General features: G+C 41.0%; 1 protein-coding gene across 1 annotated transcript in view; it reads right to left on the bottom strand.

Moving 5' to 3' along the window:
- Nucleotides 1–8,777: 8,777 nt before the first annotated feature.
- Nucleotides 8,778–27,251, bottom strand: part of PPP1CB (protein phosphatase 1 catalytic subunit beta) — a 51,996-nt gene continuing 33,522 nt past the window's right edge. Inside the window, exons 5-8 of the mRNA XM_090047123.1 lie at nucleotides 20,967–21,038; nucleotides 13,110–13,261; nucleotides 11,975–12,109; nucleotides 8,778–11,174 (exon numbers count right to left, since the gene is read on the bottom strand). Of these exons, the coding sequence (XP_089903249.1) occupies nucleotides 11,070–11,174; nucleotides 11,975–12,109; nucleotides 13,110–13,261; nucleotides 20,967–21,038 (464 nt within the window). The 3' untranslated portion in view covers nucleotides 8,778–11,069. The remainder of the gene's footprint in view (nucleotides 11,175–11,974; nucleotides 12,110–13,109; nucleotides 13,262–20,966; nucleotides 21,039–27,251) is intronic.

Genomic DNA, 27,251 nt, shown 5'->3' with positions numbered 1-27,251 from the left:
AGGATTGATACATTCTGTGTTTTCAATACCTTGATAAATTGGGTTGTCTGAACAAGTATGGGTGTGATCAACTGGTCTGATCATTTCCCAATGCACCTGGAAACTAGGATTAAAAAAACACAAACAATATTCATGCTCTATCACTCTCTAAAGATAAAAGAATGATGTGGGCTTTCAAAAGTATATAAGAGAAAATGATAAAGAACAAATAGATGAAAAAATGCTATATAGGATGCTGGCAAGGCAATGATGACAGATATCATCATTAGCTAAATCTCCCATCCTAACAAAATAAAGAACCAAGGAACCCCCTCAGCCTTGCAATTAAAACATAAGCAAATAGGTTCCAAAAAGCTTTTAAGAAAGTGGGAGAAGTAAATTAGGTCTTTTGCAAATTAGTAAATCAGAACAGACTAAGTACATAAAACAAAAGTATTTTGAAAAGGGTAACAGAGCAGACTCCAAGCAAGAAACCTTAAGAAAATAAGGGACAGTACAACGATCCCATGTTTAGAAATGGTAAGGGACAACAGGTAACTAGTTCAGAAGAGACAGCGGATGCTTTGGGACAATTTATAAAACATTAGATACAAAGCAATTAAAAAAAAATAAAAAAGAAGGGGGGACAGGAACAGACACTATGGGTGCCTATACATATGCAGCATGGCTGCTCCAAAGTGCTGTAATTATAGCATGCCAGAGCAGACTTGATTAATCAGGCCTGCTGGAGTGTGGGAATTACCACAGTCCAGCAGACATGTGTGTCAGGGTGTGTGTAGATAAAATGGGGGCCTTAAATTGAAGCAGTGGGTTTTTAAAAACACCACTTCTATTTAGAGCCGATTGAACCCCAGTGAGGAGGGGAGGGCGAGCTGTGGGCAGGTAGAGCGGTCCCAGGACTGCAGGGGAAGCTGGTTGTTCCCTCCGCAGCAGCCTCCACCAGGCGGCACCCATCTCAGGTGGTCCCAGGGCGGAGGCACCCCAGCCGTGGAGGGAAGCACCAGCTGCTGCAGACCTCAGGCAGGCTCCGGTGTGGGGGGTGGTTTGGAAGATCAGGCACACCACTTTTCTTGGGTGAAGCTGCTTTCCCAGGCTGCTGCCAGGTTGCCTGCAGAGCCATGGAGCTGCACAGAACCCGGTGCTTCGCTCTGCGGCTGTAGCGACAGCAAACTAAAACTCCTCGGAGTTTTATTTTGCTGCGCCTGAAGTACACACATCTACAGGAGGCCTCAAATGCCTCTACATAAACACTCATAGTATGGGAAACAAGCAGGAGGAACTCACCCTCCTGCTAGCTGACACCAACCCGGACATAGTGGGTATCACTGAAACGTGGTGGGACTCAACGCATGACTGGGCAGTGAATGTCAAGGGCTATAGGCTGTACAGGAGGGACAGGAGAGGGAGGAAACGTGGGGGTGTGGCACTCTACATTAAGGAGATATACACATCTTTGTCAATTAACAAAGAGTCAGAGGAGGGGCACTCTGAAGTGCTCTGGGTTAGAATGCAAGGCAGTCAAGGGGAAAGAGACTTAACGGTGGGGGTCTACTACAGACCACCCAACCAAGGGGAAGAGCTTGACCAGGAATTCTTAGGTCAGCTCACGGAGGTAGTGAAGTCTAAGGATGTGGTCATCATGGGTGACCTGAACTTCCTGGACATCTGCTGGGAAGAGCAATCACCCAGAACTGACCACTCACGTAGGTTCCTAGCCAGAGTGCAGGACCTCCATCTAACCCAGGAGGTGCACAGCCCCAACAGGGGCGACGCCTTGTTGGACCTGGTGCTGGCCACGAGAGACGACCTAGTGAGGGGGCTGCGGGTGCTCGACCACCTGGGCGACAGTGATCATCGCCTGCTGGAATTCACCATCCAGCACAAGGTGGCAGAGGCCTGCAGCAAGGCAGCAGCCCTAAACTTCAGGAGGGCGGACTTCAATGAGCTAAGGAGAATAGTCGGGAAAGCACTGAGGTCCCAGAGGGGAGGGGAGGGGAGGGGAGCGAGGTGTCCAAGAAGAGTGGTCACTCCTTAAGGAGACGATCCTCCAAGCCCAAAGGGAGGTAATCCCAACACAGATCAAAGGGAGCAGGAGGGCACACAAGCCCCCATGGCTCACCAAAAGCATCCGGGAATGTCTCCTAGCTAAAAGGGAGGCTCACACCCAATGGAAGGGAGGGGTCAGCACCAGGGAGGACTATACTGCAGTTGCTCAGGGATGCAGGGGGCAGTCAGGAAGGCCAAGACAGAGATGGAGCTGGGACTAGCTTCCTGGATCAAGGACAACAAAAAGTCCTTTTTTGCAAAAAGAAGATACCGGATAATGTGGGGCCCCTGCAGGACACATTAGGAGATTTGATCAATCACACCAGATGACAAAGCCAACATATTTAACGATTTCTCTGCCTCCATTTCCCTAAGGAGGGACCGAAACAGTCACCCCCACACTGGGCCCCCCTCAGGCCTCAGGGGAGGCGCACCTAAGCCAAGGGTCAGGGAGGATCTAGTTAGGGAGCTTCTGGAGGGACTGGATGTATTCAAGTCAGCTGGTCCGGACGATCTCCACCCGAGTGCTGAGGGAATTGGCTGAGGTCATTGCGGGACCCCTGGCACGGCTTTACAAGCACTCATGGTGCTCTGGTGTGGTGCCAGAGGACTGGAAGAGGGCCAATGTGGTTCCCATCTTCAAAAAAGGGAGGAAGGAGGACCCAGGGAACTATAGGCCAGAGAGTCTTACCTCGATCCTGGGCAAGCTTTTTGAGAAAATTATTCTGGCACATGTCCATGAGGAGCTAGCAGGGGAGATCATGCTTAGGGCAACCAACACGGGTTCATTAGAGGCAGGTCCTGTCAGACCAACCTGGTGGCCTTCTACGACCAGGTCACTAAATCCTTAGATGCAGGGGTAGCAGTGGACATTGTCTTCCTGGACTTTCGGAAGGCCTTTGACACTGTCTCTCACCCTGTTCACATTAAGAAACTGGGGGACTGTGGTGTCGACATCCACACAGTCATATGGGTCACCAACTGGCTGGAGAGCTGCACCCAGAGGGTGGTGGTGGATGGGTCATTTTCGACCTGGAGGGACATGGGCAGTGGGGTTCTGCAGGGCTCGGTCCTCGGGCCCGCACTGTTCAACATCTTCATCAGTGACTTGGACGAGGGGGTAAAAAGCACCCTGTTCAAATTTGCTGATGACACTAAGATGTGGGGGGATGTGGACACGCTAGAAGGGAGGAATAGGCTGCAATCAGACCTAGACAGGTTACAGGGGTGGGCGGATGAGACTAGGATGGGCTTCAACACTGACAAGTGCAAGGCTGATGCACCTGGGGAGGAACAACCGGCACCTACAGGCTGGGGAACTCCCTTCTCGGCAGTGCAGAGGCGGAAAAGGATCTTGGAGTCATCATTGATGACAAGGTGAACATGGGCCAGCAGTGTGGGGATGCAGTCAGGAAGGCCAACCGCACCTTGTCATGCATCCACAGATGCATCTCGAGCAGGTCCAAGGACGTGATCCTCCCCCTCTATGCGGCACTGGTCAGGCTGCAGCTGGAGTACTGCATCCAGTTCTGGGCGCCACACTTCAGGAGGGATGTGGACAACGTGCAGAGGGTCCAGAGCAGGGCCACTCACATAATTAGGGGCAGCAGAGCAGGCCCTACGAGGAGAGGCTACGGGACCTGAACCTGTTCAGCCTCCAAAAGAGGAGGCTGAGGGGGATCTAGTGGCCTGTTACAAACTAGTCAGGGGGGGGGATCAGCAGGCATTGGGGGAGTCACTGTTCCCCCGAGCACCGCCAGGAGTGACCAGAAATAATGGTCACAAACTGGCAGAGGGTAGGTTTAGGCTAGACATCAGGAGGCACTACTTCACAGTCAGGGCAGCTAGGATCTGGAACCAACTTCCAAGCGAAGTGGTCCTGGCTCCTACCCTGGGGGTTTTTAAGAGGAGGTTAGATGAACACCTTGCTGGGGTCATTTGACCCCAGTACTCTTTCCTGCCACTGCAGGGGTTCGAACTAGGTGATCTACGCAGGCCCCTTCCAACCCTAGAAACTATGAAACTATAATTTAAGGTGCATTATGCTGCCGAATTTCCTACAGCAGCTGGAATTAATGCACAATACGCCACTAAGGCTTGCAAATATCAACACCATTAAAGCAGTGCAAAAGCATTTAGCCCGCTTAAAAAGTCATGCACACATGCCCCTCACTTCGTCTACATGTGGCCTCCTGTATCAGCGCCTCCGCACTGAAGAATGGCAGCAGGGGCACTTTAAAGCTCATTCAACAAGCTTTAGTTAAAGCGCCCCTGCTGATGCATGAGATACTTCAGGTGCTTTAATTAGGGTGGCTCTCAGAGCTGCATTTAATTAAAGTGCACCCCCACTCCTGTATAAAATACACTGTCTAAATAATCTGTTCTGTCTCAATTAGAAAAATAGGAGATATTTAGATGGCTAGGAGGAAGCAGACAACATTATTAAAAAACTGAAGACAAATGAAGCAGCAGGCCCAGATGGGCCTCTAGCCAAATATTACAAAGCCTCTTAACTCACATATGAATAGACCTATTTGATGAGATCATGCAAGAAGACAGTCCCTCCTTTTGAAAAGAAAAAGGAATAGTTTTGATGCAAAAGGAGGGAAAAGACCAGTCTGTTTAGCGTAGAGACCTTTCTCTTTAACAAGTAGTGATGCAAAAATCTTTGCTAAAGTGTTGGCAGATCTACTAGGGGGTACTGTATATTATATATATACACATCTAGTTCTATCAGGATTTATTGCCGAGACAAATTAGATACCATTAGGATAGCCCTTAACTTGGTATATAACATGCATCATAGCAAGACCCAGCATGTTTTACTTTCTCTAGAGGCAGACAAAAGCTTTGACTAAGCAGAATGAGAGTATATGGGTGCTGCACTAGAAAAATGTGGGGATAAGTCTACAGTCTGTACCAGTGCTTTATAGGAGGATGCTGGAGCTTTTGCATGAGCAAATGGTGTACTCTCTAAGATTTAAATTGACAAGAGGAACTAGACTGTCTCCCACTATTGCTACAGCTGTTTACTCTGGCCAGTGGAACTCTTACTGTAATAAGCAGGATTCCCAAAGAAAAGGAAGAAAGAATGGATCAGTGGTAAAACTATAGTTTTCTATACAGACAACATGCTGCTTTTGTAAGAGACATTTTTTCTTCCTTAAAAAACAACAGTATTCCAGACATGTAGTCAGCTCAGTCTCCAGAGATAAAATTAAAAGAAATCAAAAATGCTAGGCACTGGTATTTCTGAAAATCTCAAGGAATGCAAACAACTTAATATAAGCGGGTGAAATTTTGATGAGATACATGGGTATTACCTTTACAGTAAAGCATGAGGAACTTTTTAACTTATTATTTAACTGTCTGGTCAAAATAAAGTTTCTGAAAGAACGGGTAGGGATGACTTCTTGGATGGGTAGAAAGCCCCCATAAAAGTGAATACATTTCTAAAGGCCTCTCTACACAGGCAGGTAAAGGTGCAATAAGATTTAATGCATGAATCACACATTAGATCCCATTGTCCCTTACTGCTGGTGCAGCTGGAACCCAATCTGGGCTCCCTCTGCATCAGCAAGAAGCAAGCCCATGCAGTTGGGAACATCCTATCCTCATGCACTCTCGAGGCCGGGAAATCAGTGTACCCTGTAGCTGCCCAGACCCAGCATCTACAGGTGCTAGACTCTGGGTTCCAGCAGCTGTGGGCATTGCTGGGACCCAGAGTTGGCAGCTGCTGGGGCTGATGATCCCCAATGGCTGCAGGACTTGGAGCCCTGACCAGGCAAGATACACGCCTGCAGCTGGGAGCCAACAACTGATGGGGTTCTACAGCACAGAAAAACAAAGCTTGACAGCAACCAACTACAAAGTTCATTTTTGAGGTCTAACTTTATAACTGACTCGAGCTTTTTAGGGCACAATAACTACTTTGCATGTCTAGCTGCTCTCAAGGTAACTGTGCAATTAACCAGTTAATTGTGCAATACCCATAGCATATAGAGGAGGCCTAAAACTTTTTGCATTCCAGTGCTTACACACGTATGTACCACATACCGCTTTAAAGCTGTTCTCCTGAACCTCACCGAGAAAAGCAAGAGGCCAAGGATGAAAGAAAGCACCAGTAGTACACAGGCTTTACAAAGATGGGAGGTCTTACCATGCCATTATATTGTGGGCTGCATCATGCAGCTCAGGTGAAGGATATTTAGCTGGTGTGTGAAGCCTTATTCAAAGCTTTGAGTTATTCCAGGGATCCTGGTTCTCTCCGATTAAAAAAAAAAACAAAAAAACCAGAACAACCTTTTCAGTTTTAAAGAAAAGGAACTCAAAATCCACATCTTTTCATGATTAAAATGAAACACCACTAATATATCTATACATCTATATATTAGTGGTGTTTCATTTTAGTGATGTAAAAATGTGGATTTTGAGTTTTTAAAATCTGAAAATAGAGGTTGGGGGGGGGGGGGGTTAGTATCAAAGAAAACCAGGATCCTTGGAGATTTCACTGATGTTGGGTGAAATAAATTCAGGCCAGAAAACCCTTAATGACCCCTTTATCCAAACTACTTTGAAAATCAATCCCTAGATAAATACGAACAGTTGCTTTCCACTTAGCACCTCCCCATTGACCACTTGCATTAAAACTAATGAATTTCTTCCTAGAACTTAATCAAGCATGAATCTCTGTAGGGACTAGGGCAAGTATTACCCAAATAAACCAACTCTGTTTGAGAATATTTGTGATAGCCCTAATGGAATAAGAGTCCTCTTTTCCAATATTTTCAAATAAGACTTTTTAATGAAAAATAAATATAAGAAAAATCCCTCATTAGATCTACTTCTCACTGGTTGGGTGACTAATGCATATACTCAGGAGAAAAAGGGTTAATCTGTAAATATATGCAATCTTGAGAGAAATGGATGGAGATGAGGACAAAGTAAATGAAAGCTTAAGAAGAGACCTGGGGAAAGAAACTGACCTGTAGCAGGTCCAGGGTTATTCATCTGCCATATGCACATTCCACAAAACAATTCAGGGGATAATGTAGATTTTGGGTTATTTTTTTAAATCTGAAAATTGGGCGTTTTTCATGTTTTGTTTTGTTTTTTAAATCAGAGAAAACCAGAATCTCTGGTAATGACAACGCATCATGAGAGGCTGTGAAGAAACAGGCTTTTATTCCAAGTGGTAGTTGTGGCCAGCAGTTCATATATTATGAGGAGGAAGTGACCAGAATAGTTTGTGGTATCCAAAGTGTACCCCCTTTTGGATGTGCTGGTTTTTCCAGTGAATGCTCCAGTTAAGGAAGTTTACTTAGTGCAGAATGAAAAGTTGATATCCCTTCTTGGTTTTTGATGCTAAATAACATATTCGTTAGATGTGGAAGAAAACCCCCTGGTACACCCCTCCCCCACCAAACCCTCCAGTGAAAGTGTGGTGTGCTAAAATATGGTACATCTTGGTGATGGAGGAAGTTTGTCCCATCAGGTGAGGTTATCAGAAGAGAGACGAGACACACAATTCCATTCCTGGCCTATACAGGAGACAAAAATTCACTAGCCAGTAAGCCAGATTCTTTGAAGATCAGTGTTATATTTATATACATAATCATTATATTGATAGTACAGCTAATAATTATATAAATTGTGATATATTACTGTATTTCCTTTGTAAAGATGAGGTAACTTAAACATAGGCTTGTGTACTTTTCTTGTATTGGAATTTTGTTTCTGTAGTAGCCTTAACAAAAAAACAAAGTGGAGGGAGTTGTCAAATTCACCTGCCATGGATTTCCACATATTGAAGTCCTCATTACTGGTGGATAGGGCAGGATAAGACTTGTGCTTTATTCCCATACCATCTGGATGTTGGTCATTTTCTCACAGAACAGGTCAGAAAAATACCATAAAGGAACAACTGTCACATTTTGACCATTTTTTGAGAAAAGGCACTTGGGCCCATCAAAATGTAAGTCTTTTGTACCAAATCAGTGGTGCTCAACCTCCAACCTGAATCTTGCTCACAGGACCATGCCATGCAGCCCAGGGGGAGTCCTGTGGACTGGATGACATGACTCTAGGTGCTGGATAATGCCATTGTACAGGGTCACTCTGTGGCAGATCTAGTGTGTGGAGTGAGCTGGTGCGCCTAGGCCTACAGGTACACTCATCCTGTCTGCAGGGCTGGAAGACTGAGCTACCACTGCACTAGGCTGAAGGGTAGGGCAGTGTTCAACTGACCCTAAATCACCTCTGCCCAGAAAGAATACCAGCATCCATATGTTTGCCTTAGATTAATTTTAAAGAGAGCTTGTAAAAGCCTTCATGGAGTTGGACAGAGGAATAGAATTGGATACATCATGTTTCTGGGACATAACTGTGAATTTTTCCTTTTCCACAGTGAATTTTTCCTTTGCTCAGTTTTCTGCCCCCTCACTGTTTATACTGTAATATAAAAAGTAGAAATGCTTAGTTCTACATTGTAACTCAAAACTTGTATATAAAAAAAATATATCACAGTGTTTCTTCTGTGGTTTGTCAGCTAGTGTTTGTTACATGCTTCAACTCCACTCTCTGCCCCCAAAGTAGTACAATGATCATTCTCTCAGCTCTAATGTGACACAATATGCAGGTATTAAAAGCAGTTCTTCAGTAGAAGACTATATGTGCATTTTTAGTATATAAATGAAATAGAAAAAAAGTCTATTTCTTTATGACACACAGAAGACCTGAAAACTTTTTATTTCTCTTCTGAAGAAGCATCTGCAATACAAGTGAGCATGTTAGTTACCCATGAAACATACAATTGTTGATACTGATATTTTAAAAATACAGACAGCTTAAGTTTTCAATGTTTGCTGAAATTGTGGATGTGTTAGTCTGCCTACTTGGCATGGAGATATTGTTATTACTAAATAATGGCTTGAAAACCAACATTTGAGAACTTGGACACTGTAAAACACCACATCAAAATTTCACTGGTCTAGAGAACAAATTACCTTCTTCATATGGTTTACAGAACATAATCTGCTGTCTTGCCAAAGATGATCTATGGCCAGTCACTGTTTATTGTCACTAAGTCAGTCAGAAAAAACCCAGCATAGAGTTCTTCTGATGCTTAGTGTTCCATTTTGAACCAGGAACTGATCACTGGTGCTTGCTTTAAAATTTAAAAAAAAAAAAAAAGCAGAAAGTATTTAGGGTTTGTTCAAACATCAGCTGATCCAATAAGCCTCAAGGGCAGAAAGACAAGTTGGTTCTGCAAAAGGGTTAACTACTTGCTGATTAGCAACAGAAAATTAAAATAACCAGGCAGACTTCAAATCAATTAGACAACTTTTACTAAATGAAAAAAACCCTACATTTAAAATATGCATTTAAAACAAAATGGAATTAGAAAAAGAGACTTAAATCCATTTTAAAGAACTTTTTCACTGTGTCAGAAATCACTCTTGCATTATGTCATGTGCCAATTCATAAAATGTAAGTTACCAGAATCCTCAATTTTAACATTTTCAAAGACAATAGTAAAGTGAAGAGTTTACATCTATCAATGCACATTTAGAAAGGGATAAATCTGAGGCCTCCCCCCCACCCCAAAGAATCTTACAAATTTGACAATGTCCAATAAAAACTTTTATAATCACATCCAATGTGTTGCATCTTAAAGCAATACACACGTGCTTTGCAGTTCTACCCTATTACAAATTTTGCATCGTCTCAAACCTTGCCATTTGTCAATATGAACCCTTTTAAGGAAAGGAGAGAACAGGAAAGAAATACTGCATAAATCTTGATCATGTACAGAAATTATTGCTACTATAGTACACTACAAAGCAGAAGTCTATACAATATTATATGAACTTTGATCATGAAAATCCAGAGGATATAATCTTTAGTGACATAAGCCTTACAATCATATAAAACATTCACATGGCAATATTAGACAGTTCAACCACCACTAGTCAGTTAACCTACTGTTCACTGATCTACATCCATTTAAAATACACCCTCTTATGAGAAAAACAAATTTCAGCTTTCCAAGGCTTATTAAGGGAGGATCTTCATGTTCTGTGGAACTATGCAAGATGCATTTTGATGCAGGTAGGGCATTACCTGGAAGCTAAGCATGCCAAAGGTGTTTCATGCTAATAAAACCTAAAGCCAAGGTACCACGTAATCAAGTTACCAACTAATAGGCAATACCATTTTTGTCCTAAGTTAAATGAAGTGCCATAGCACAGTGTAACGTCAATAATTTAAAATAGTGTAGTGCACAAATTCATTCTGTGGCAGTTTAAGTTAAGAAAAAAATGGTCAGGATTGTTTAAGGGACAGAAAACCTCTCTCGGCTGTCCAGTCATGGTGTTTTAACAGGTCACTAGTCTGGAATTTAATCTCTTATTCACTAATACCCTACAACCTTTTTTAATACAATAGGGCACACATTTTAGGTAGCAAGATTACAAAGAATAGGGAGGAGAAAAGAAAAGGAAAAAATATCAGTGGTAGTTTTAAAAAGCCCCTCCCATATTTCAATCAAAAAAAAAAGTGAGGGAACATGACTAGATTTCGTATTTGCATCATTCTAGCTACAAAATAATATCCAAAGTAAAAGCGATCAAGCAACAATAAGACCACGTTACACAAATGGAACATCATGCTCTCATCTGGTTTAACTAACATCAAGTTTGTATTTTATTTTTTAAGTGGGATGTTGGTCAATTTTAAAAACTGTGGGAAGTGAATATGCAACCTCAGTAGATTTTTTTTTAATTTGGATTTTATTCTATATTGGATATTAGAAGTTGGAGCTATGTTTGTTACAATACAGTGTCGCACATCTTTCTACTAGAAAAAAATTAATAAAGATCCTTTACCCGTCTCTTTAAGTTAAACGTGTGACATCATAAAGGGTGTCAAATGGCTGGATGGTTTTACAGTGCACACTTATTATATACTGTATATGGAGTTTTGTCCTTGACAGATCTGATGGTATTTCTACGCTGTTCCTTTCTTCACCTCTTCTTCGGTGGATTACCTGTGCGTGGTGGAGTGACTGGGCGACCGGAGTTCAAACCACCATACTGGTACTTGGCTTTCTTTTCAGATGGTTTCAGTATCTTTGAAGAAAAAAAGAAATATTTCTCCTAAGTCAACTGCAACTGGAATGTTCCATATACATACTTGGATTCAACAAGATTGCATTTTAGTCGACTTCTCAAAAAGCACTCAAAACTTCACAACACTGCGCATTTGCTTATTTTACCAATTTCAACATATTATACCCATACATGAAAGGACTTATTTCCAGATGTTTTCAATATAGCTTTTTAGTCGGATTAAAGAGTGTTGCAACTTACCCGAAACTGAGAAACACATTTGAGTAAAGGAATCACAACAGAGAAAGCCATCCAGTCAAGTCTGCTTTGATGACTGGAATCAGACTAAAACAGTCTAGTACGAAGACATTTGGAACACAGTAAGTTTAAGAGCCTAGGACAGAGGTAGGCAATCTTCGGCACAGATGCCAGAGAATGACACACAAAGGCATTTTGCTTGGCACTTGTGCCTTGGGGAAAGGGCCAGGGCTATGCTCCCACAAAGACTGGGCCCCCCATGGCTCTATCACCCTCTGCCCCTGGCACACCAACACCTTACATGTTGAGGCTGTGGGAATTTTAGCACTCTGCCCTAAAGCATTTCTGACCCCTGGAGTAGGAGCTCATGTAAACTAGTTCTCTGGGGTAAAGGTCATTCACTTTTCCCTAAATACCCACTTGCTATACAGCACTGTCTTCTGTAACTCACAGGCATATTCTCACAGACTGGCTATAACCATGCACCATAGGTAGATTAACTGATCATTCCTGTAAGTCTATCCATTAAGGAAAGAACATTAAAGTTTAGAAACATACTATACCTGAAAGGAACACATCAAAGTTTCATCCACACTCATCATGCCTCCAGCATTATCAAACTCTCCACAGTAATTTGGAGCTGAAAATAGGGTGACCAATTGTCGTTTAGCAAAGAATTCATATCCATCTTCAACCACCTATCAAAAGCAACACAACACAGTTAAGCCCATGCAGCTCATGTATTAAACAAGAAGTATCATGCAGAAATTAGATTCACTCTATTACCTAAATTCTTTGATCAAAGAAGTAACACCTGCATATATTACAGAGATAACTAAGTACCAGGAGGATACATGAGCGCATCATACCTTCATTTTATTCATTTAGATAAAAAATATTACAAGCATCTAGAAGAGTCTGGTTAAAAAGATCATGACTGGATCATTTAAAATCTTAAAGTAAGGATTTTGATAAACTTTCTACCAGTTAAAGCTGTCCAGATACTTATTAATCAAATACACAAGTAATTTCACATAAATATTAAAGTATGACAGGCCCTGAGGCTGTAACCACCTCATTTAAATCTGCTTTAAAGAAAAGAAGTTTCAGAAACCATTCTACTCTAAGCATTCCTAAAGCTCATTTCACTTGCAACATAGGCAGTATGGTTGGCATCAGGATATACACCCCCGGCCATTGAAATGTTCTTTTAAAAAAACCAAAAAAACCCCCCACCCTTTTTGGTTACAGCAGGTCAACAACACTTAGAATTAGCTTCTGCTGCACAACCCTTATTAAAAAGCTGAATTATTTTTTCTTATTAAAGACTAAGGTAAAAATAATACCAGCTACAGTAAGAAAAGGCTTCCCCAGACATAGTTAAGGCAACTCATGGCAGCTTTTGCAAACCTGCCCTCCCTGGAAAAAAAGACAACCCTTCACATTCATAGGCAATCAACCTGCTGCATCATCACCAGTTTGTTCTGATTTTAGACATCTGTTTGCCTTAAACTGCTGGAAAGCCTACCTAGACAGGAGGGCCGAGCACCATATTTACCCTAATACAAGATGACCCCTCAGTAATTAGATTCTACACATGGAAAATTTATAAGTTAATTATAATTTTCCATGGATGGAATCTAATTATTGGAGGATCACTTTAAATTTGCACCCCATCCCCTACTACAGGTATCATACCTGATGAGCTCGACAGATCAAGTCCAGATCATGACGGTTCAAAAATTTACTGACTACATCAGCACCAAAAGTGAAGGAGACCCCACGATCATTTTCACCCCACCCTTGCACATCCTTGTCCGGATCAGACCACAGCAAGTCGCATAGCAAGCCTTTAAGAAAAAAAGTGACATCAGTCTTAAAAATATTGTCCTGTTACATCATTCACAACAACTCACAAGGTATTACCAATGCAAGTATAATGGTTAGAAAAGGCTCTTAGCTCCACAAATCCCAGCACCCACCCAAGATGGTCCAGGATGACTTAAACAAAACCAAAAATCTACAAACACCTGTGGAACTGGGTGAGCTTAAAAAAAAAAGAAACTGCTTTTGTGCCTTTTTATTTCAAAGGAAATAAATCTACACTCAATTTCCTGTGATCATTTGGGCAGTTCAAGAGCCCTGCTGTATACACATGCTTGTAAGACAGCAACCAGTCCTTTTCGTGCAGCAATACCCTCAATCAGTCTCATATTTCACATTAATACACTACAGACTTTACATTTAACAAGTAAGTTTAGCTTAAGGTTTCACAAAAGATTCCACCTTTACAGATGTCTAGGTCAATGAAATAACAAAATAGGTATACTTATGCCTTACAATATTTGGCAAGACCTGCACATTAGTATTCCCAGTTAAGTTTGCAGCAGTCTAACAGGCCAATACTGGGCCATGTCAGATGTTCAAGAACTTGGCCTTCCTGCTGAATGCTGAAAATTGTGCACTCTGCTGTGTTAGTGGCAATTTGAAAAAACAGGTATCAAATGGAACTTAAAAACTAACTGGCTTCAGTTTCCAGAAGTGATTTCAACTTGCCTGTTAAATGCACTTCATGTGGAACCACCCCCCATTTGAAATCTTGAACAAAACATAAATATAGCAAAAGTGTGGAATGATTAGCATACTTAATAATCATAATAATCAAAACTGAGTAATTTGTATATACCCAAGCACTCAATGTGCAATTAGAGCAAGACACTGAGAAAGAGAACAAATTTGGCTAGCAATTGAAAATGGTCAGAGCTACAGTCCAGTGTTCCATCTTGATGGGGACATACTGCTATTGCACATTAAAATTTCAATTCTGGTACAAGAGCTTCTTTATCCAGATGGTTTTCATTTACCCATAAGCTAAGGAATAAGTCTGTATTTTTAAGTACAGAATTCCTCTTTTCCTTTCTGCTCTGCCCTTAATACTTCTGGTTTAGGATCTAGTAGTAGGCAACCATCAATCCTCTGGATCGTGGTGTACATACAAGAGGTCTAGTCAGATGCCTGATGAATCTATTTGTGGCTAACAAACCCAATTTGAGAGCGACACAGCTTGTTACTAGTTTCACAGATCTGCATGTTGTCTAAATTGGGAGTCCAAATTTACAGCAAGCTGCTTTCTTCTCTCTCACTTTGTTTCTATCCTCTGGATCAAAGCTGCCGTGTGTTGAGCTACACTTAGTGCCACATATTCTTTCTAGACTGGATGGGATTCTGCACTCTTTCCAGCTTTCTACATTGACACTGAATTACTTCATATAATTTTGCACACATTGTGGTACCACCATAGACTATGACCCCATTTTCTAGAGCCATTTCAAAGCTCAGTGTACAAAATATTCTTGGGGGATACAGTCTTGTCCAATTCTGGCACGGCTGATGCACTGCAACCTCCTTTTCTTGATCGTGGCTTCTAAGTCTGTCAATACTGCACACTCTAGTACCTCTGGGTTCAGTATTTGGTCTTCCAACTTTATTTTTGGGATCTTACACAGGCATATCATGTGGAAGCTGTTCAGTCTCTTGATGTATCCATGTTTCTGAACCATAATGCAGGGATGATGGCATACAACTCTCAGATTTGTACCATCACCTTAGCTGATAGTTTCTGTTATTTCACGCACATTTCTGTAATAGCCCAAAATTCTTAGCTGCTTTCCATTTTTGTTAGTCATTTCAGTCTGAAGGCGAGATTCCTGCTGACTGTAGAATCAAAGCAGCAAAAACTGTCAACACCACCAAGAGATTTATCCTCTTGGGCAACGTCATATATTAGTTCTACCCCTTGGTACATGATCACAGTGTTCTTGAGACTGATTACCATCTTGAAACTCTTGCATGACTCAAATCTGCCCCAAGAGATTAAGCAGGGAAGATTCACTGTGGGCAACCAAGGCGAGATCATCCACAAACAGGAAATCTCTCAGAACTAGCTCTCGCACCTTGGTTTTTGTTCTAAACCTTGCAATGTAGAACAAGCTTCCATCCAGTCTGGTTCAAAGATGCATGCCATCACTGCTGTCCTTGAATATATGAAGCAGGAATAAAAAGTAGATGTTAGAAAGCATGGGGGCCAAGACACAACCCTGTTTCACCCTGTTGATGTCAAAGGCTTTTGATTCCATGTACTACAGTTCCCTTCAGAACTGTAAAAAGCCCCTGCCTGACTGTATTGAAGGCCTTTGTCATGTTGATAAAGGCAATGTACAGGTAATATTAGTTTTTCCTCTACACTTCTCTTGCTGTTGCTTGATCAAAAATATCACATATCAATGGTGGAATGTCTTGGGCAAAAACTGCACTGACGTTGAGGATAGATTTTTTCACCTAGAGATTGCAGCCTAGGGAGTGTGATCCAAGTGACAACTTTTCTAACAATGTTCAAAAGGGAAATACCTCTATAGCAGTCACAGTCACTTCCATCACCTTTGTTTTTGCATGACTGTACAAACCAAGTATCTTTGAAATCTTGCAGTACTGCTTCCTCTTTCCAGAGCAGTACAACTTCATGAAGCTTTCGAAGTAATTCATCATTGGCACATTTATAGATTTCAGCAGGCAAACAGTTGTTGCCAGATGACTTGTTCCCAGGAATCGATTTAATGGCTTTCTGCAAATCTCCTAATGTAGGCTCACTGTCTAAATCCATCATAACGTCAAACATCAATCCTTTGAGCTCTTTGTCTTTGATTTCAAGTCTCACTGGAGTATAATTCCACAGTGTTCAATTCAACTCTCAAGTTCTTTTTGTTTATCAGTAATGACATTTCTGTTCAAGTCTTTCAACAGAGCTGCGTTCTTCATGACTAGATCAATTGCTCATTTGATGCCTTCGTATGTTTCACAGCCATCACCTGCGTCGGCTGCTTTTTGAGTATCATCAGTTTCAGCCAAAAATCTTGGGCATACCTCTTAGCCTCTTTTTGCATTTCTCTTCAAGACTTCCTGAGATAATTTCTAGGGTTATGGTGTGCAGTTATTCATCTTGCCAGAAAGGAAACTGCCTTACTTCTTTTTACATAAAACTTTTTAAGTTTGACCAACTGAAAAAAGACACTGATGTGCTAAAGATGACCTAAAGATTTTGCAAAAACTGTTATTAGTTATGCTTTGCTTACAAAAATCATATTTACTATTTTAACTATGTTTAAGAGCCATTCTCTTCTTTGTTCTTCTAAAAGCTAGCCGTATTTGTTGTAAATGCAGAGAGTACTGTACTTAGAAGTAGGCACAAATTGTTAATGAAATTAAAACAAGTCTGGAAGTTAATTAAATCAGGTTTTCTTCTCTTCATATTAAATGCATGTTATATACGCATTTCACCTACAGCTTTCAGATGAGAAAAAGGGAACCAAGCTGACTACTTACAGTATTAACAAACCAAAACGCTCATTCTATAAAGATATTTCTGGAAAGCGGATTTTTATAAATACCCTAAGCATTCGTTCTTTTTGCAACTGCCTTACCAATATATTTATGGGGGTAAGGCAAAATTACCAAAGGGAGGAATGGTGGGGGGGGGGGGGGGGGGGGGGGGGGGGGAGGAGAATCAGAACATTTCCAGATCAGGAAGCAACTACCAAGTCCAATAAACCTTGGTCTTGGCAGTACAGCTTTCAATTATGTGGTGTATTTAGAAAACTTAGGGTCTTTCTTTTAATGGAATCTGTTATCTACAGGTTGGGATTAAAACACATTTGAAATCCATTCAGAAAAAGTTTAAAATGTTGCATTTGTAGGTAGCAATATGGCATTTTCTGCTTAGCACAGAACACTAGAATTTACTCGTCTTTGGGCAAGAACTCAAAAATACTGACAAAGCATAGCTGGAAGGTGCATAGAAAAATGCAGTTTTTGAAGCATTCATGTGAAATGCTAAAATGAACTGCCTGCAGTGAACAGCGTGTATCCATCAGGAAATGGGTGACTATTTAAAAATAAAACACTAAAAACCTCAGACATACAAACCTAGAATTGAACGTAAATCAGTGAGTGCCAATACCACCTTCCCCCAGTGGCATTCTACCAAGAATTCAACAGCAGGATGCCCTGATTTACTTTTTAGCTATGCCTGTTCCCAGTCAAGGAGAGCTGCTTTAGAACTGTATGCAGCTGTGGGACTGATCTGGCTCAAGACCCTTTACAGGAAAAAAACAGACCCAAAACTCTGCAACATTTGGGGCCTACCTCCAAAATTAAAACCGATCCATATTAGTAAAACATAAACAGTTGCGCAAGATCCAAGCACTATGAGAACAACATCACCAAGGGCAAGTTGTGCCTGACCAACCTGATTGCCTTCTATGATGATGTAACAGGTTCTGTAGATGCGGGGAGACCAGTGGATTTGGTGTACCTTGCCATTAGCAAGGTTTTTGATACAGTCTCCCACAACATTCTCACAAGCAAGCTAAGAAAGTACAGGTTGGATGAATGGGCTGTAAGGTAGATAGAAAACTGGCTGGAGCACTGGGCTCAGAGGGTAGTAATCAATGCCTCAATGTCTAGTTATTAGGCAGTATGAAGTGGGGTGTCGCAAGGGTTGGTCCTGGAACCAGTTTTGTTCAATCTCTTCATCAATGACCTGGAAAATGGCAGAGTGCACCCTTAGCAAGTTTGCAGGTGACACCAAGCTGGGAGGAGGTTGGGGTCGAAGGGGGGAAGACAGGAGTAGAAAATATGCTGGAGGGTAGGGTTAGGATTCAGAAAGAACTAGACAAACTGGAGGACTGGGCCAAAAGAAATCCCATGAGGTTCAGCGAGGACAAGTGCAAAGTCCTGGACTAAAGACAGAACAATCCCAGGCGCTGGTACAGGCTGGTGGCCGACTGGCTGGACAGCAGTTCTGCAGACAAGGACCTGGGGGTTACAGTGGACAATCAGCTGAATACGAGCCAGCAGTGTGCCCCTGTTGCCAAGGCTAACAGCATACTGGGCTGCATTGGTAGGTGTTGCCAGCAGGTCAAGGGAAGTGATTATTCCCCTCTATTCAGCACTGGCAAGGCCCCATCTAGAGTACTGCGAGTTCAGTTTTGGGCCCTCCGCTATAGAAAGGGTGTGGACAAATTGGCAAGTCCAGCAAACGGCAGCGAAAGTGGCGAGGAGGCTGGGGGACATGACTGATGAGGAGAGGCTGAGGGAACTGGGCTTATTTAGTCTGAAGAAGAGAAGACAGAGGGGATTTAATAGCAGCTTTCAACTCCCTGAAGGATGGTTCCAAAGACTGTTCTTAGTGGCGACAGATGACAGAACAAGGAGAAATTGTCTCAAGTTGCAGCAAGCGAGGGTTAGGTTGAATATTAATAAAAAACTCACTAGGATGGTAGTAAAGCACTGGAACAGGTTACCCAGAAAGGTTGTGAACTCTCCATTCTTGGAGGTTTTTAAGACCTGGCTAGACAAAGCCTTAGCAGGAATTATCTAATTAAGGATTGTTCTGTTTTGAGCAGGGGGGTGGACTAGATAACCTCCTCAAGTCCCTTCTAACCCTCATTTTCTGTGAACTGTATAGACAGATCTTTAGGACACCAGTAAGTCAGATACAAGAAACACAAAACAAAGAAATAAGACAGATGCAATTTTCTAGCAAATATTCTTATTATTCATTCACAGAGCACACTACTTAAATACGATTTTGCCAAATCAAGCATGTGAAGGCTAAATACTCCTAAAAATACCCATTACAAGAAGATATAGCTTTATATTTGCGCAAACTCATCTTTGAGAGCCCCATAAATATAGTATTTTACCTGGCAGTTTTAAACTACACTGTAAAGTTAAAATAGACCATAATGATCAGGTCTGGCTCCCAGCTAATATAGGCCATGGACTTTCCCCCAATAATCCCTGCATTAGCACAAATTCCTGCATTTGTGGTTAACCAATACTTCAAGATCAAACTGGCTATGTTGCCTTCCTAGCATGACTCAAGTATCTGACTCTGAATCATTTAGAAACAAATTTAAATGGGATTTCCAGTCCCTCATGTTATTTAAGAAGTTGCTTAGGACCTGAAATCCCAAACTTCACATTTCTCTCTACACTTTGTATCCACCTTTCAGATTTGTATTTCCAAGCTATAGAAGGAAATATACTGGCAATGGTAGTATCATATAGTCACAATTAAAAACTGAACACTGCTACATGAACCAAGAAAACAGGCATCAAAATGAGGTAAAACATTTTAGATGGAAGCACAATTTGAAGACAGAAGCCCCTGTTAAATGGAAACTCACTCAATTCTATATGAGCACTCTCAAGATTAAAATTGTTTTAATAGCGAAACCAGATGATTACATGAAGAGACATCTTTTTAAAAAAGTATGATAGGAGCCAGGTTTTGAAATATGGATAAAGACATAAAAGGGAAGAAATCAGTTACATAACTTTTAGCTGAGACTCAGTGTTGTGATTTATATTTGTGAAATGTACTCAGCTACTTGCCTAAAAAAGTGTCTGAATGTGATTTTGCTACATATTAATTTACTCCCCAATATGTTTTGTTTATAGGGAGAGAGATAATACTATCAATTGAAATTTATTCCAGGTTTGGATTGAAAATATCTATTTCCATAGCCTGTTTATCAAAGAAAATTGTGTACCAACAGAAAACTGCCTACAGTGAAAACTCCCTTGATTTTTGAATGCAATTCAGATCTAGAGATTTAAAAGCAAAATCTCTCTAAAATCAACACATACACAGAATTAAGACTGGCTGAAATGTTAGGGAATAAGAGATAATACTTGCATTTCTGAGACAGTGGTAGCTTTTGTTGACAGATGTTGCTATAGCAGTGAGAAACAAGTCAATTTCTTTCCCAATTTAACATGTATGTGAGTTTAAAGTGCTAGTGGAAAAGATACTTAGGAATACAACATCAGATACAAGCATATCCAACTTCTAGCTATAGAAAAGTAGCTGGAGAAGGAGCTGACTTACAGGTCTGTGTAACAAGGAAAGAAAAGTAAATATTGATGGCAGATCAACTAGATTTCTGATGCAAGGGTCGGAAACAGAAGCTCAAGAAACCAAGAGAACTTAAAGGAAAAAAATGGTACATTCTGGCAGATTTATTAACTTGTGGTTTTAGACCTTTTCAGGCTATAGAGTGAGAACTGGTATTAAATTTAACTTCACAGATTTTGACTTTCAATTTACTGGTTACTAAACCTTAAAACAGCCAGGATAATTTGCTACTGGCTATTCTGAGGTATAAGGAATAGGAACTACATAAGAATAAGGAATAGGAACTCCTGCAAAGAAGCAGAAGTTGAGATGGCACAAACTCTTGACAGATTGCCCAAGATCAAAAATAGAGCTGAAAATTACCAAGAAGCATAATGAAAGCGATGATGTGCACATGAGCACAGGAAGCATTTGTAAAGACAAGAACAGGACAGACTGTTATACACTTCAAGCACATGTTGAATCTGCATTGAAGAACTAATCTATTTACACAGAAAGTGGTCCTACAATTCTAATACTACTGTTAAGTTTGTTATGGCAACATTGCTTCTAGACACAGTAAATTCTATAATGCTCACCTGTGTCAGGAACATCTGTAGGTCTCATTATTCTCCGGATCTGCTCCATTGATTGCAGATCTGGTGACAGTCCTATAAATATAAGAAGATAGGGGAAAAAGCAGCTTAGTCTTACTTTTTAAAAGGGCTCCAGAAAATGTACAATTGAAGGCTCAAAGTAGTGCAGCGTCCATCACTTCCACTGTAGAAAACTGACTTTGTGTATTACATCAGTTAAAATACATTCCACAATGAACAGGGAGTAACAGCATAAAATGAGGTTAGCAACTTAGTTCATCTGTATAACAGCAACGCTTGGAGAAGCTGCTTATGTCAGTGGTTTACTATAGGGGTAGCACACAGCTGCTTTCCTTTTATATGAACAGGTAAATGGAAGTAGTCAGTGTCTCTGAGCAAGCCCAAAGTATTTGTTTTACAGATGTAGCACAGGTTGGCTGGGGAAGCCATCTTAAGTGCTGTCTCTCAAATGAGGTCTGGTCTACAACCCCAGTCACAGCTGCCTCATGTTGCCTTGTGAAAAGTACTAGTGATACTGTGGCCATGGAATAGCCTGTCGCATGCAGGTGTGCCAACCTACCTGTTCTACAGTACCACAGCAAAGTTTAAGGTGGCAAGGAAGCCTGGCAAGCCTAGCTACATTAAGAATAGTTTCATCCAGAGAAAAAGAGCAACTTTGTCCAGGATCACGTAAGAAGTCGAGACAAATGTACAAACACAACTTAGAAGCTTTAAACTTGTAAGAGTCTTCACCTATACAGGCTCAGCACCGAAATAAACAGCATCCATTTTGTTAAGTGCAGTGCTCTAAACAGGCAGAAAGAACTTTCCACTAAAGAAGAGCTGCTTTGTTAAATCTTTATTTCAACTGACTATGCAGATGGTGGCACCTGTCCACATCACCTGAAGATAGACGCATGATCATGTCAATGCAAGACTATTGTTATGACTAAAACAGTTTACCTGGCTTTTAAGATAGGTTACTTTTGTTCCCAGTTCAATATTTAAATGTCTTAGCAACTTAAAACAATATTGAAATGATTTTCTTAAGAGACACATGTAAGCGGTGTAGTCTATTAAAAACTGCATCCAAAGTAGTTATCTACACATTAGTAAAAAGTAGAAGTAATAGAATTCTAGTAGCTTACTAGATTTAAATCTATACCTTCTGTCAGCTACTTTTCCTTCAAAAATCCTCTCGTTTACTGGCAGTTTACTTCAAAATAATCTGTTCTGGAATTGATCCACAGAAGTTATCCAAGAACTGATTCTGATATGATAACAAGGCAATTTCAATGCACTAAATAAGCCTGGCCAATTTGTGGGCTTGTTATGCCAAGGAACTTAAGTACATAGCTTCTGTTAAAAAATTCCAACCTTAAGCAGTTAAAAAAACCCACTGTTGCTCATGGTAGCTTAAGTCCAATGGCTACATATGGTTGGAGTTTATGCTTATGCTCCTACTTGCAGCATCTTAAACTTGGAAAAGTTCTAGACTCCTAGAAGTATAGGCCTAGCTTTGCAAGAAGGCAAGTGCTTTTTGTTTCCTCCTCTTTTCTATCCTACCCTTTCCCCTAACCCCCTCCCCCCAAAGTAGACAACAGGGGCTGAGTAACCAAAGGTTTAGATTCCAGACTGAAAAGACTGGGAGATGACTTCACCATAAAGGTAAATGCATAAGAAAAAGTATAAACTAGTTTTAATATGAATTAGAAAAAGCCATTTTTAACAGATCCCCTTGACAGATGATTGATTACCTTCTGACTCAGTACTATGCATGTTATGAATAAGTTACAAAATTGCACAAAGAAACTGCCACCAGTACCATGGTAGCAGTTCAGTACGAGGAACCGTTCTTCAATACCTCTGCAGAAGTGACAAGCTTTTATGAATCCAAATGCTTAGCTAAGAGAAATACACTTTTAGTCTAAACAAAAAGCAGACCAAAACATGAAAATGAATGGGACTCAATTTGGTCAAAGCCTGGTTTTGGTAAACTAGGAAAAAATGTCAACAGTGAGAGACTGTAAGGTAACTGGGGTTGTCTGCACATTAGTAATTTAACTGATGGCTCTATCAGGGCGATAAAAAAAACAAAACAAAAACAAAAAAACACCGATAATTTTTAGAAAATAATAACAAAAAAAAAAATCTTACTTTTTATTTAAATCAGGTTTATGATTTAATGGTATTTTTTTGTGTTACGATGCCTTTTAAAAAACCGTGATAAAGACTGTTTTACTTTATGATATATTAGAGCTCAAAGATATCGTGGAATAGGGAATATAACTTTTAATTATGCCACCTGAGACAATATATTCATGTTACGTTTTCAGAAAAGTTTTATAAATAGGTCACAATAGGCTATTGACTATCTTAGGGGCCTAATCTTACAGGGTTCCCCGAAGCTCCTCCACAGATTAGTAAAGATTAAAGGAAAAAAAAATCACTCTACCCAATGGGACTTGGTGCTCAGTCTAAAAGTTCCAATTAAGCCTCTCTATGACGCTTAGTATCAGTTCTCAAAACTTGATTTTTGACTCCAGGGATTCAGGGGTGCAGGTTATAGCCGTGTTGGTCCAAGGATACAGGCAGACAAGGTTCTTTAGGTAACTTCAGTATCTTTTATTAAACCAACTCAAATAGTTGGAAAAATTCTTCTTATCAAGCTTTCAGTCACAAACACCCTTAGTCAGCCAGAGGAAGCACCTGCACTGACCGCTAGCAGATGATTTCTCAGCCTGATGAAGGATGTTTTTCCAACTATTTGAGCTGGTTTCATAAAAATATCAGGTTTACCTAAAGAACCCCATCTGCCTGTCTCCAGAGATAACGTCTTTTTTAACAGCAGAATATGGAGATGAGACATAACAGAGTTAATTATCTACCCTCAGCCCTATTGTCTCTCTGCAAGTTTGTGTACACAGAGTCAAGCCCTTACCTCTCTCTAAAAGTGTAAAGTTTTGAATCTAGAAGTTAAATGAATGGAGGATTGTTGGGGGTGGAGTAGATCGGGTAAGAAGGAGGAGTATGGAGATAAATGCAGGGAGGGAGGGGCAGTATAACTGAAAGAGAAACATTTTGAGCAGACTATTCCAGAAGTCTTGAGGAATAAGTGTCTGAGTATAACTTCTCCACAGATTTGCAATCTAGTGATGGAATGGTATGGTAGAAGGGAAACCCTATCATGGTAGCAGACTTGCAAGGCCGTAAAATATTTGGGAATAGTTTTATGAAGGTTATAGCAAACAACAAGAATGCACTTTTTGTAGAAAGCAGTGATTAAACTGAGGCATCCTGACCAGTGATTTAAATCAAAACTGCCCTACTCTCCATGTTGCCTGAAGTCATCTTTTGGCATTTCTATACTGACATTTCCCTTCAACAGAACTCGAACATAGTATGTTAGCAATAATCACACTATCCACAGAAAACAGGCATTTAAACCCCATGGGTGCATCCAGACTAGCAGACATGCACATGCAGGAGTTCCTTGCACTGCTACTTTGGGGGGGGGGGTGGTATGGATAGTCTATAAAAAAAAAGTCTAAAACCCCCACTCTGCTCCCTGCTGCAGGAGTACTGTGGCTCCAGCTCCCTGAAGGCCCCCAGGACAGGCTGCTGGGGCTACCTCCCCTACCCCACCCATGTAACCTGCTGTGCCCCAGAGCATACATAGCATAGGCGATCCCAAGAGACAAGGAGCAGCAGTACAACATGTGCCACTGCTACTTGCCCTGGGAAAATGCACGTTCCTGCTTGTGGGGACATGCCCCATATGTGTACATCTGACAGCACACAAGTACCATGGAGCCACCAGAAAGAACCTGAATCTAGTTTAGGCAGATAAAACTCTACATACAATACAAGAGGTAAGATAAGACTGTCACTAGAGCAGTAATTTGACATGGATCACCAAAATCCCCTTAAAAAGAATTTCAAAGACAACATTGCAGCTTCAGATCCTTTTCATGAACAAGAGGGAAGTGGGAAGCCATTCTGAGTTTAAGGAACAGTATAGAAGAGGCTTTAAAGAAAACAGTACAAGGAGAAAACCAGGGATAGTTAAGGAGGAAGGCTGAAATTATATAGAGAATATAAATGAAACAGCAAGCACAGAGCTGTAGAATCCTGAATAAAAGGATGAGATGTTTTGACCTTAATGAGCACTGTGAAAACCAGTAAAAGAGGGGAATAATCAGAACTAGAACAATGAGATTTCAGCAAAAACATCATTTTAAGAGTGATGAATATGGAAGATGACTGCAGATAAGGAAGATGAGAGCAGAAGTCTAGGCAGGAAAGGAACAAGGTGTGAAATGAGGATTTTACCACACTGGAGCCAGCTTAATGGGATAAGTTAAGTGCCTTTTGTTTACTATGTTATGCGGTTTTGCAAAGTTTTTATTGTATATCCCAGAGGGCAATATTTTAAAAATAAACTATGCAAAAATACGCAATATAGTAAAACAGGCACCTACCTTGTCCCATTAGGCAAGTTCCAAATTCCAACAGGATTCCACGGTTTGTGTTGTTACTATTTTAAAACACACTACGGCAGCATCATAAGTAGGTATTTCACAATCCGTGACTTCAGGGGGATCTGAAAAGCAGTTTGAAGAGGTTGGAGAAGAGAAAAAGGGGGAAAGATCTACCACCAAAAATGTGCTGAACGCTCACATCCACTTCTTATTTTGAGCATTATCACATCTGCTATCCTTCTCACTTTTTATAAAGCTGATGTAATTAAAGAATTAGAGATGGGTGCTGGTAGTTTGGGTTTTATTTTGAAGAATAAAAAGTTCTTAAAAAGGGACCCCTGACCGATATCTCTAATAGACAAGCTTCTTAAAAAGTATATATATATATTTATATTTATTTTAGGAGCATGCACATGATCTAGTTTTTCAAAGGAACATTTAAACTACTCAATTTATTTTTAAAAGGAAGTTTATTTACTTCAGGTTTTACATTTGTAGCCCTGAATAATTTTTGAAGCTGAGCATCCTGCAGTTTCTGGCAGGTACAGGTCAGGCAACATGACAGAGCTACAGAATTGGTTCTACAGCAGTGCAAGTGGCTGGGGGTTCCTGGCCTTTTCTGGTAAAAGCCAATACTGTCTTATGCATCAAGAGTCTTCCACTGAAATACTCCATGCCAGCCTCATGCTAGATTAACAGTCTGAAGAGGATGTCTTAAGAACTTGGCAGTGCTCCCTTCAATGTCTGGATGCCTGGTTCAAAATTTGCAGATACAGCCAAGAGGTCCAAGCAAAGAATAAACAATTCAAAGAAATGAACACATTTACTGCATTGCTGCAGATATTGCTCTGTTTTTTAAGCCAAGCCACTGCACACATATGCAGCATGTGAACTCTGGGTGATCAGTACTGAGAGGCCTCAGAACTGGGGAGGCAGGGGGTCCAAACCTCAAGATTTGTAAAGGGAGCTGAGAGAAGAAGTGTCAAGGTATCAACATGGCACCAAGAAGCCTCAGGGACATCAATGAAGGGGAGTACTGACACATGGTAAACAGAGCATTTAAACTAAGGGACCAACCATAGAACTGAAGGCTCTGTAAAGATTTCACACAAGCCCCCTTCATCAAGTTATATAAGATCTGATGGAAACCAAGCCAGGGAGGTGGTGACAGTGACAAACACTGGACTTGACTAAATTAACGAGTAAACAACCAACACAATGCAGATTAGACCAAAAGAAAGCTGGTGTAGCAGATCTGCTCCACAAAATGAATCAGCCAAAAGGTTTCAATGGCAATGGGTGCTATGGGATCACCAAGAAGCCAGCTTGCTCCAACCCAGAGCCCTTTACTCCCATTACAGACACACACGTGTCTTGAGGCAAGAAATACAAAATTTACCTGCTTAAGCCAAGAATGAGACAAAAGCCAGAACCTGGTAGAAATGGCATCTTTAGACATAGGTCTTGGTAGAAAGGGAGCATGGGTGAGTCCAAGGGCTACATGTACACCAACTGGTTCTACTCCAACTCATCCCTTTGCTTTTGCTTCTGCAGAAAGGACTGGAAGTAATGAGAATCCCTAATTACTCCTGGCCTGAATACCCTTACTGCCTGGCTCCTGGAAAAAAAAAGGATTTGGAAAGGACATTAGAGGAGCGTTCCTTAATCCTTTATGGCCTCTTACACTTCCAGCACGTCAGGGAGGATAAAATTACTACATCTTTTGTCTAAAAGCAAGCTTGTAATTTTCTTACGGCCTCCCCTCTGTTTCTATTGACTTCTTTCTTTCCTTGTCCTCGCACACCAA

Source organism: Crocodylus siamensis, chromosome 1, assembly GCF_052110815.1.
Source record: "Crocodylus siamensis isolate JL-2025a chromosome 1, ASM5211081v1, whole genome shotgun sequence".
NCBI lineage: Eukaryota > Metazoa > Chordata > Crocodylia > Crocodylidae > Crocodylus > Crocodylus siamensis.
Note: the sequence above shows the minus strand (reverse complement) of the source record. Positions and strands in the feature narration are given on the sequence as shown.